At 42.6% G+C, this 11,897-nt stretch overlaps 1 protein-coding gene across 10 annotated transcripts in view; it reads right to left on the reverse strand.

Annotated features, from left to right (window-relative positions):
* srcin1a (SRC kinase signaling inhibitor 1a) overlaps positions 1-10,966 on the reverse strand; it is a 164,827-nt gene extending 153,861 nt beyond the window's left edge. For 5 of the 10 annotated variants that reach the window (XM_070551372.1, XM_070551371.1, XM_070551370.1 and 2 more), the window contains exon 1: positions 9,606-9,808. In XM_070551372.1, coding sequence (XP_070407473.1) covers positions 9,606-9,681 — 76 coding nt within the window. In that variant the 5' untranslated portion in view covers positions 9,682-9,808. Of the gene's footprint in view, positions 1-9,605; positions 9,810-10,774 lie in introns of those variants that run through there. The other 5 variants (XM_054740188.2, XM_054740187.2, XM_054740184.2 and 2 more) reach the window with 4 other exon arrangements.
* Positions 10,967-11,897: the final 931 nt, after the last annotated feature.

The following is an 11,897-nucleotide window of genomic DNA, read 5'->3' on the forward strand; positions in this document are numbered from 1 at the left end:
GCAATAGTGCAGGCTAGAGTTAGCAGTAGCTCAAGCTAGCGTTGTTATGCTGTTAGCATTACATGCACAAATGTTTATATATTGCTGACACTGACTGAATTTTAGGGTGTATATATGCTTATGACGTGTTAAACCAGCTTTTCTCAGAACAAAACATTTCTTAGTGGCAACCCCATCCCCAGCGCAGGTCAGAGACAACAGGCTTTTTGGTTTGAAGAAAAAAGAAGAAAGAAGAAAATGTCATTTCTATAGCGCCTCTCAAGACAAAAATCACGAGGCGCTTCACAAAAACAAAAAATGTAAAAATATAAAAAAGAATTTAGAAAATGATTAAAAATATATTTAAAATGAGCAAAAAATAGACAATTGTGATTAAAAAATGTAAAGAAAGAGAGTGTGAATAGGAAAGAGGGAAATCAGTGGATTCTGAGGAAAGTGGAATGGGGAGGGAGAGCAGAACAAGGAGAGGGTGAATAAGGTCACACCAAGCCAGCCTGAACAAGTGAGTCTTCAGCTGCTTTTTAAAGGAGACCACTGAGTCCACTGATCTCAGGTTCAGGGGGAGAGAGGTCCAGAGTCTGGGGGCCACAGCAGCAAATGATCTGTCACCTTTGACCTTTAGCCTGGTGTGCTGCACAACCAGTAGGCTTTGATCACTGGACCTCAGGGACCTGCTGGGAGTGTAGGGACTAAGAAGATCACCAATGTAAGATGGTGCTTGTCCATGTAAGGCCCTACAGACCAGAACCAGGATCTTGAAATGAACCCTGGAGTTGACTGGCAGCCAATGAAGCTGGAGGAGAAGGGGGTTGATGTGGGTGTGCTTGGAGGACTTGGTCAGAAGCCGAGCACAGGCATTCTGAACCACCTGTAGAAGGTTCAGGGAGGTTCTGCTCAGAAACGTGAAAAGAGAGTTACAGTAGTCTAAGCGTGAGGAGATGAAGGTGTGGAGAACAGTCTCAAGTTCAGAGCAGGACAGAATGGGACTTAGCTTAGCAATGTTCCTGTGATGGAAGAAGGAAGAGCGTACGAGAGAACTAACATGAGAATCCAGGGTGAGAGCTGGGTCAAAGGTCACACCAAGATTCCTGATGGAAGGTTTGGTGTGGGAAGCAAGCTGACCAAGAGAGTCTCTGACTTTGGGAACCAGCTTTTCTGGGGCACAGATGAGGATCTCAGTCTCAGTGGCGGCTGGCCAGTAGAGGGCGATAGGGCGCCGCCCTCCCAGTTTTTCCGTGTTTTTAATTTTTATTAAAAAAAATAAATAAATAAAATTAACAATAATCACATATTCTAAGTTAATTGTGTGTTTTGTAACAAAAATAAATCATATATATATATCTATATTGGTCTCTGCCGGTCTCTGCCGAGCGGTGGAGGCTGTGTGCTGTTTTTCAATCGCCCAAACAGGACGAGACCAGCTGTCCAATTGCTGACAAGAATATCAAAGGGTAGGAATGGGAATGTATCCAATCAGCGTTGACGTTGTTTCAGAACGTTTCAGAAGCATGATGGGCGATGGAGCTACCGCCAAAGGATTCGTTGGTGTTCGGTAGAACTGGGCAGAGTCGTTTTTGGTCGTGATGCAGATGCAACATGGACGCCGCCGGTGACTACAACCAGCATGGATAACGGATCTCAGCAGCCACTGAATTCAGTTCGGTCTCTTTTCCAGTATCCGTTCGAGAGGAGAACTATGGTGGAAAAACTTAATGTCAAAGAGCTTGGACCAGATCAGCCCGACGTAAAGATAAGCCAGCAGGAGAAGGAGAGAGGTAAACTGTACACACGAGGCTTCTGGGAAGGCTTGGCTAGCTGGATGCAATCATGCTAATGCGTTATTTTGCTTTCTGTGTTTGTTATTCAAAACGGCTGGGACAGATAAGGCATGGATGAGTCAGGAGTTACAGACATGAAACATTTTTCTGAGAAGGTGAAGAAACATGAGTCATCCCGGGCACACATGGACAACAACACGGTGAAGCTAGCCATGCTAGGCAGCAGAGCTAACGTTGCCATGCAGGGAACAACAGCAGCTGGGTGCAGAGGTAAGCTGTACATTACATTTCTGTGAACAAGACAATCAGAATCAGAAATCCTTGGTTGTCCCACAAACCGGGACATTTGTTTAATAACATGTTTAATGTGCAATAACTGTAAAAACTCATTTCAACACACATACTTATTATACATATTTAATCACGTAAATGTGTATTTCATGTAAATTTGTACATACATCAATCTGATTCCATTTTACTTGTTACACTTCTGCTGCAGCAAACAAATTTCCCAGCTTTTGAGACAATTAAACATTTCTGATTCTCATTTAGATGTTTTTACCTCAAATGTAAAAACATCTGATTCAGAATCAGAAATGTTTTATTGTCCCAAAAACTGGGAAATATGACATTTGTAAGAGGATAATGATGACATTATTTCCTATGAAAGTGTTTCCTATGTACTTATCTGTTGTTTTTTTATTTATCTACTTTAAAGAGGATTAAGACTTTCCTTGAGGAACACCATGACACAGGATGGGCTGAATGCTCTTGCCATGCTCTCCATGGAAAAAAAGCTTGTCACAAACATTCCTGACTTCAATAAAAAGCTCATCGAGAGCTTTGCCACTCAGAAGGACAGAAGGGTAAAATTTCTGTACAAATGAGGTATCACACACACACAAATGCATCCTCTTGATCTTTGTATAAAGTTGACCTTGGCACAACACTCCAGAAATATTTAACAGTGTAAATTTCTGGCATTTTGTCTAAGTAGTGTTTACTACCATTATTGTAACAGTGACCTGCTCATAATTTTTCGTGTTCACTCAAATGTTGAAATTAAACAAAATGATTTTGTTACTTGCCTCTTGCATTGCCTATTTACCATTTATGGTCGTGTTATTTTATGTGCAATTTAATGCAGTATTTTTCATCCTTGGTCTGCAAGGCAGCGTGCCAATAGTCAGACACACCTGGATTAATCAGTTTGTCCAATGATGTAAGACAGGAAATAAAAGAGCTGTGCTTAATTCAGGAAATAGTGAAGTTGTGCACAAAGCTCAGAAAGCACAAGTTTGTTTGAAAATAAAAAATAGCACAGCCCCACCAAAAATATTTTTCACCAGCCACCACTGCTCAGTCTTATCTTCATTCAGCTGAAGAAAGCTCCCACCATCCAGGTTTTGATAGAGTCTAAGCAGGTGTGTAACAGCTGCAGCTTAGACATCTCATGGGGCTTAAAGGAGATGTACAGTTGGGTGTCATCTGTGTTAAGATGGTAGGAGATTCCTTTGATAGAGCTCAGGATGTGCTGAAGAAGAAGCAGATAGAGGAGGAAGAGCAGAGGCCCCAGCACAGAACCTTGTGGGACACCATGGGTAAGGGACCTAAACTTGGAGACGGCCACAGAAAAGGAGCGCTCAGAAAGATAAGAGGAGAACCACTCCAGAGCAGTTTGCTACACCGTGTTCAACAACAACAAAGTAAATGTAGTTTTGAATTCTAGAACAACTTTAAACACCACCCATATTTGTTCTTTTGTGATGTAAAAGTTTTTTTTTAAATGTCGTACTACAATATTTCTATTTTCACCTTTACATAAAGGTTAAATAGTATTAATGAAAATATTTCCCTTATTTATTAAACTTTACCAAACCTCTGCCCTATCTGGTTGGGTAAAAGAAAGCGGGACGAAAAACTGATAGGAAATAATTTTGAAACATTATTGATGCGAAATGAAGGATCCGTTTTTGCTTTGAAAACATTAAAACCCAGATAAAAACTAAACGTTTTTCCACATTTCATTTTGGGCAGAAATAAAGCCACCACAAAGATTCAGACATGAAATAATAAAACATGTTTGTCTTATTTAAATAACATTAAACTTTCATTGGATTGTCTACTATAATGCACACTTATTAAACTCAGCCACGACCATCTTTGTGTCATGGGGGGGAAAAGGACCTTTGATAAATACATGTAATATTTAAGGCCTTGAATCTTTAATGACCTTGAGAGCCCACTGGTGTGCTTACCACTGCAGCCGTGAGAAACTCGTCATAAATGCCACAGATCCCCAAGCATAAACCATCCACAAGCATAAACCTTTAAAAAAGATTTTGATCTTTGATTTTTGCTGCCTTGGTTTCAATTAAGGAATCCCTGCTGAGTACAAGACCATACAAGGACTCCTTTGAGATGTGAAGGCTTCTTTTTTTAAATTTTTTAAATGATGCCGTGATCAATTTTTTACAGAACAATTACAATCTGAAGAAACATGGCTTGATTAGTGTACAATACAGTAGCCAGATGTTCATTAATGCAGAGTTGAACACACAAGTGGACTTGATTCTTTGTGCATTAATACCTTCATGTGAACAGCATGCTGCTTCTCTCGTGCACGAGGCCACCATAAGCTGGGACCCAAATGTGTCGAGTTTGTATGTTATCGTCATGTTTTTGCTTTCTGATTCACTGTAACATCAATACAAGCACGGCTTTGCTTTTCCCAGTAGGGTCAATTACTTTAGAAATGCTCTTAAAACATGCAGCTCCTCAGCCGTGAAACATTGCATCATAATTAGCCAATCACAAGGCAGCATTCACATGGCTTTGTGTGGCACAGACCTCAGGAATAAGCAAGCAGGTGGGTAAGTACAAATCTGTGGCTGCACAATCATTATGAGATCTGCTGTGTGCTGCTGTCAATAAAGAGCTGCTTAAAAGCCCACACGGACAGTTTGGCAACGAGCAAACATTTCCACCTGGTACTCGTATCACGGGCGTGTGTGACCTAGCATAAACAGACTTCAACAAAGACAAGAGCATAATGTGGTTCAACTGAGGTTGTGTTCCTGCATCTTAGATAAATATCTGGTGGAGACATGACAAAATGGCCCAGTCCACCTGCTTAAAATGAAAAGAATGCAAACAGACGCAGCTGGTTTAGAAACACAACATCAATTGAAAGTTGGGCTATGCGATTTGAAAAGATGGTGAAATTAAATGTCTATCATTTCATAACACTCTGCTGTTGACGTCTTGGTTGTGCAAAAATACACAGTTTACAGCACTACTTTTTTCCTTTTTGGATAAATGTTTGCAGTCATCTCCATGGCACCCCGCGGATGAGGGAACGAAGAATACCAGCAGCATGCTGGCAGCAGGGCCGGTGAAGTCGAGACAGAACAGGAAGCTCCAAACAGAGAAGGACAGCCAAAACAAATCAAGCAACCTGCTGTTCAACAAGGGGCCGATTTGCAGATTTATCTGAAATTTTCTTAACAATCTATGAGTTTTTCACTTTTACGGTGAAGGAGAGACTGTTTCTGGCTGCTGCAGGTGTGTGTGATGGGACAAAAAGGGACAGGTGTGAGGAGGAGGGTTGACAGACAAGAGGAGTTACGTTATGGTGAGCTGAGGAGAGGAGGTGTGCTGAGGGTCCAGCACCCCATGCATTATTATTAAAGAAGGCATATTGTTGTTTTTTACAGTTATAATGGATCCGGTCATATAAAGCAAACCTCTCAGAATGAGACATTTCTGTCATTTTAGCTGTTCGTGGCCACGCCCACCCATCCCCTGCTCAGGCTGCTTTTGACCCTTCAAATGTGACGTCACTCTAGACTAGAGTGAACTCGCCGAGCTGCTGTCGTCCGACTTCCGCTTCACTCAGCCAGCCTGTCTAACTCCCTGAGGGGAGGGGCTGTGTCTGTGAGAAGTCTGCGGTGTCTTTCAAAATAAAAGCTCGTGAGTCAAATATTTCAAAATCACTTTTTTCTTCTCCATGTTATTGGGGAGGGACAAATGTGCGTTTGTCCAATATTGGAGGGGACACGTCCCGCCCGCCCCCCCTGGTTCCTACGCCCTTGACTCTAGTTATGAGAACGCCTCTTTCACCATGATGGACATCAACAGAAAGTGTTAACATGCATTAAATGTGCATTAAGCTAGTCTAAGCCTTGTGTAGCTTTTAATTGGTTTGTTTCACACAGAAATGGCAATAGCTACTTGTTGGGTGGTTGACTGCAACACAAAAAGGTGTAAACTCAAATTGTCTTTATATCAAATAACTTTTATGGAGACAGAATACTGGGATGAACACCAGCAATCAACAAACGGACTAGCAGCCCTCAAAACATTTTCGGATTTACAGCAAACTCGTTTATCAGGTAAATTAATGTTCATGTATTTCATGAGGAAGACGAGGGCTGACTGTGATAGACCTGAAATGATAAACGTGTAGTGTGTTTATCTTTTTTAGTATTGATAATGCTATATTTCACTATAGTGGATGTGCTAGATATTATTATTGTTCCAATGTAGTGTGTGAACATTATGCATGACGAGCTCTGCCGTTATGAAATATCTATGTCCTCGCAGCATGAGAGTAGCAGTCGGACCCAGCAGCCAGTGACCAAAACTGGCAGGGATCTGGACTGTTTGTAGTTTTTCTGAATCAGCTCAGCTGTAATGAGAAACGCTGTTTATCACATAATCTTATAAATCCAATGGGGTGAATTCTGGCAAAGTCAGCAACTTGTTTACATCGTGAACAGCAGCAGGGAGAACGTAAGCTAACGTTCATAAGCTAGTTAACACTTAACTTTTATAAATACAGCTAACTATGAGCCCAGCTAGGTGTGCTAAATGTTCCCACGAGGCTAAACTGGGCTTAAACTAGTAGAAGCTACACTACACAAATTTGCCCAATTGTGACATCACAATCAGGAAGTTTTTGAAGAGAGTTTTAGGCAAATCATTTCCAAAACAAACTGAAAGAAAATGGATGGACATTGTTTTTACCATTTGCAGTGTTTCTAGAGACATTGGGGTCCTGTACAGGACTACTTTTTGAATCCTGCTCCTGCTTAAGATTTTATTTACCATTTGATTCTGATTCTTTCAATTTTGCTACATCTGCTCACACCTCCCAAAACATAATCCAACTAAAAAAAAAGTGTTTCTACAATGCTCAGTTAGTCTGGCTGACCGTGACCTCTGTTGTTTCCATATATGGACTTTTCTTACCTTTTATTTAGCTTTAAATCTGGCAGCCTTAATTTCGTTAGCTTTCTCAGTTGCACTATTCCATCGGTACCCACTGTTTTTTCTTCCCGTCTGCTCCCAGCCAATGCAACCTGCACCCGCAAGTTTTGCATTGGTCCCGTGGGATCCCGATCAAAGTGTAGCACTCTAACCCTTATGGGAGCACAAAAGGATGCAAAAGGTGAGTTTTTCATAATGTGTAACCTTTAAGAACAAAGTTGAAGCAAAACAATAATCAAACAAAGTGATTTGGGAGAACTACATTTTGGTAAATTTGTTTATGCAATTGACAAAAAATGTGAGAAAATCTGCAACGACCCAAACAATCAAGAACGCTAGCATTAGCCTTGTTACCAGCTAACTCTTTCAAATGAAAAGCAGCTGAAGGAGGCAATGAGCTTATTGAAGACTTTGCAGCTATATGTTGAAAATTAGATGTTAGGCTCAGTGGTGCCCCCAAGGGGTGGCCAGGAATGGCCAGGACCACCCCTAGAAAATTGCTGGCCATCCCAGTTGCCACACCAGACGAGACCAACGTTCTTTAATGAATTATGTTAATGTTAGCACAAACTATAAATTCATATTATTTAATCAAACATAAAGTAAAACACAGTAAAAATATACAATTAATAAGTAAATAAATAATCTGATTTTTAAAAAGTAGTTGTTTCTCCCGCTCACCATTTTTAAAACAAAAGTTCTAATCTTTATAGTTTTTGTGAGGACAGCAATTAAACAGTTTTTAAAAATTCCACACAAAAATGTATAAATAACATTCCGAATGAATGTTTAAAAAAAATTTCTTTTTTTTTTCAGAAAAAAATTTGTTCTTCAAGTTTGAGGTAAGCGTGTCGGACACATATTGTTTTTTAATGAAAAATAGTAAAGGAGCATGCAGTGCATCGGCACAGGCTAAACTCTTCTAGAGTTACCACACGGACCAATCTGGTGTGTCACCCCAAAATTTTCTATGGCCCATCTGGCCACCCTTGTGAAAATGATCTGGGGGTGCCACTGGTTATGCTTATGCTAGAAAAAACCACGATAACAAGACTTTCAGGCAAATGTCCAAACACCACTAGAAAAGGTACTCTTTAATGAGCATCTCATTTAAATGTGCTTGTTGTTTCAAATACTCACTGAATTTGCAGAAGATGCACTACATCACGTTATATTTTAGTTTCAAAACATGAACGACTTCTGTCAGGATGTGAAACTTTAGTCATGCTGGGCGGCTATAATTGAAATCTAGGATCAGTCTCCGCAGCGCTTGTATCTATCTTGTAGCATATAATAACGTCAGACCACCAATCTGAAACATTTCTAGGCTTTTCCCTCCACGCTTCATGACCAGTCAGCCAACCGTGCTGCAGAACCCGCCTGCACCAAAGTGAAAGCAGACAACCAGTTTTGTAAAAATCACCCAATTCATCCAAGAGGAGTTCTCCATCACATCGTCTACCACCTCACTATGTTCCCCATTTCGGCCAGCTCACCCCTTTCATACGCTGTAACATTGCATCAGCATGCAGGTTGACAGCATCTCAGCTGCTGCAGGCCTCTTAAAGGCATGAATCTGACTCTGCCTCACTAAAGCGGATCAGTAGGAAGATAGACATGCGTGCTGACATAAACCTCAGCCGAGCATGCTAGGTGGAACAAGGATGGATGAAGCTAACAGGATCTTTACTCTCTGCACAATGGCTACATTCTGAAAAGCCTCAGCTCTCTGGAAGGCCAACGCTGAGCTTTAAATGTTCTAATCTAATCTTTATGGTTGAGCCTGGCACAAAATTATAATGGGCTTACATAGATGCCTTCATTTGCTGTTATTTACAGGAAGAAGCTAAACTACCAAAATGCACAACTCTTTACTCACCATCGTGGAAAAGCTAAAGCACAGTTTGACAAATGACTGCCTTGTTGGTGGCTTGGATGCAATTAGATTGGTCCTTGGTGGCGTTATGTTCAATTAGTGCTTTAAATTGCCGACAACAGTAATGACAGCACTGAATACCGCAGGTCAAAACTATTTCAAGCCCTTTTGTTTCAGCAAATTATTCAAAAGCAGCGGCGCTTCTCTGGAAAAGAACGAGCAGCTAAATCCATTGTCCGTGTTTTAGAGAAAAAAGAGCCTCATGGGCGCAGATTCAGACTAATCCTTGTCAATCCCACTAAAACAGACACCGACTACAGACACAACATGGAGAAAAGGCTTAAACACATAAAATGAATAGAAGACACACATTCGTGGCTCATCGTTGCCTTAATAAAAGCTTTAAACAAAGTTTTCTTGAGTTTAAAGATAAAAACTAGATTCTCAGACTACAGGAGTCACATTTGGAAGAAGAAAGGTCGTTTAAAAAACACTCAAGTCCAAAAAAAATAAAAGACCAACCAAGCTGATAAATATTCAACACCAAACAGATAAAGTCCTTAAGCAAACAAGTTGTTTAACTATTCTACTGTTGAGCTCCTCTCTCCAAATAAGTTCCAATTTAGTCATTCAGCCCCGTTAAACAGAACCACGCTGCCTGAGTCAGAACCAGGACTTACCGGTCCATCTACGAGTAAACCATTTTTTTATCTTCTGCTCTTTTGAACCTCCTTTCATTCTTTCCCCGTCTTTCATTTTGCCTCCCTCTGGTCTTCTTTCCCTTTTAGCCAGCAGCTACCAGACTGTCCCTCGGTGAGAAGCAAGTGAGGGAGGAAGAGGAGGGGAGGAAGAAAAGGTGAGGGAGTGAAAGGTAAGAGAGAGAAATGAAAGTGGCTGAATTTCCCGGAGCTGTGTGATGTTGCCCTCCTCCCTCTCTTTGAAAAGTGTTTATCCGTTTCCTTTTCTTTTTCTTTTATTAGTCATCCGACGTATCTTTAAACCCAAGGTGAGACTGTTCTCACAGATTCTTCTAGATCTCAACGCTTTTGCCTCCATCTTTTATTCTCGTGTTGCTTTTCAGGAATCAGAATTGCATTTTCAGTCTGTTTTTATATTGCTGCAAAACTTTCCTGCCTGAGTTTTGCCAAAGAGGCTATAAAAGGGAGATCGAGTGGACTGAAATGAATGACGGAATGACAAAAAGATGGGATTTGGTACCCAAGGGATTTGGGAGTCGACCCCCTTGTTCATCCATCCAATCCCAAATTCCCTCAAAGCTATACCCTATTCCCCTTATTTTCTTATTAAATACGCATTCTTTTATCCATCTTATTCATGTTGCTGTATATCCTTCCCTTTTCCACACAGATGCACCTCGGAGCGACTTCATTCCCAAAGGTTCTCCGTGTGCTCTACAGCAGCTGCTGCACACACGACACAATCACACTCCTGACTACACACAAAACAAAAATCTGTCACTACTCACTTTTTCTTACACACACACACACACACACTTACACGATCACACCCACCAGCTCCACCTGCTTCACTGATGCTACTTTTGCGCTCTACCAGCCCCCTCCCATGTGTTGCTGCTCATACACATGGAGCCTCCACCCAGTGTTTCCATCACCTGGTCTCCTGCCGGACACCTTAAAGCTATCATCTACCTGATGACACCTCAGCATCACTTTCCTCGAGCGATGCTGCTCTCCACCCCCTCCATCCACCCCATCCCCAGCTCCCACAGAGTGTAACAGGAGGACAGCCAGCTGGCTTGAATGGCAACAACACTCTGAAGCGAGAGAAAAATGCTGCACAAGCATGCATAAAGATAGGGTTGACATGCCTTGGGATGGTGCATTGCCCATGCTGCGGCAGGAACGGCTGCAGCTGAAAGTGATCGCGTTTCCTGTTCCCCCTCCTCTTTTTCTCCTCTCCTCTCTACTCCTCCCTCCTCCGCTTCCTCGCTTTCTCTTCTTCACAAAACGCTGTGTCTCCTTCCTTGTGCCGGTCCCCGCTCTCCTATTCGCTCCTCGCCTTCAACCGTCCTCCTTCCCTTTGTTTAAATCTGGCTTTCTCTTGCCTCCGCTGGAACCTCCTTCTCCGAGATGGCTATGGTCCAACAGTGGTGCTTTTGACAGCACTGCGCGTGCGTGACTGCGAGCACGTGTGTGTGTGTGTGCAGCTGTATGTGTGTGTGTGGAGGAGAAGTTGGGTGGAAGAGCCTCCGTGTGTGTGCGTATGAGAGAAAGTGGAAATGGGCGTACTCTTCAGCGTGCAGCTGAAGACCGTGCACGCCGGCGCCGGGATGAAGCTCAGCAGCAAACAGAAGAACATGAGGCAAACATTTTGCCAATGATGAATTTCCACTCCCACACCCACTCTATCTCACTTGCCTCCTCGTGCCGTGTTTCCTCCTTGTTACACATGATACTCCCTCTCCTCTTAAAGACACAGGCAGTGCACTGCATTGCTGCACGCCTAAGGCACATCTCATCATGTGAAGATGGAGGGGAGTCCAGGGACACGGTCCTTTATGCTGCTCCACAGAGGAGCTTCCAGGAGGTTGGGTGGGAAAGTGCTTAAAGCATCTACTTTACTGTAGCAAGGTGGAGAAACGAGGGCCCGGGCGGGATTCGATCCCCAGACTCCCGGGTGAGAGTCATGCGCACTAACCAGTCAGCCAAAGGGACATCCCAGTGGCCAAGTAGCCAGGGCGCATGATCAATCAGGACACTGTGACAGGACGCTCACACTGCCACATAACCACTAATGCGGGTGAGGATCAGAGAGGGGCTGAGCGAGTGGTGTGAGAGGAGAGGGAGTGGACGGGTGACGACACCAGCTAATGATGAAACCTGTTTTGGTCCAAAGGTGAGGTTGTGGTTGGATGAACAAGGAAACCAGCGATCCAGTGTGGATGATGCCACAGGAGAGCAACCTCAGCATCACTGTGGCCTGCAGCTTTA

Source organism: Nothobranchius furzeri, chromosome 5 (assembly GCF_043380555.1).
Source record: "Nothobranchius furzeri strain GRZ-AD chromosome 5, NfurGRZ-RIMD1, whole genome shotgun sequence".
Classification (NCBI taxonomy): domain Eukaryota; kingdom Metazoa; phylum Chordata; class Actinopteri; order Cyprinodontiformes; family Nothobranchiidae; genus Nothobranchius; species Nothobranchius furzeri.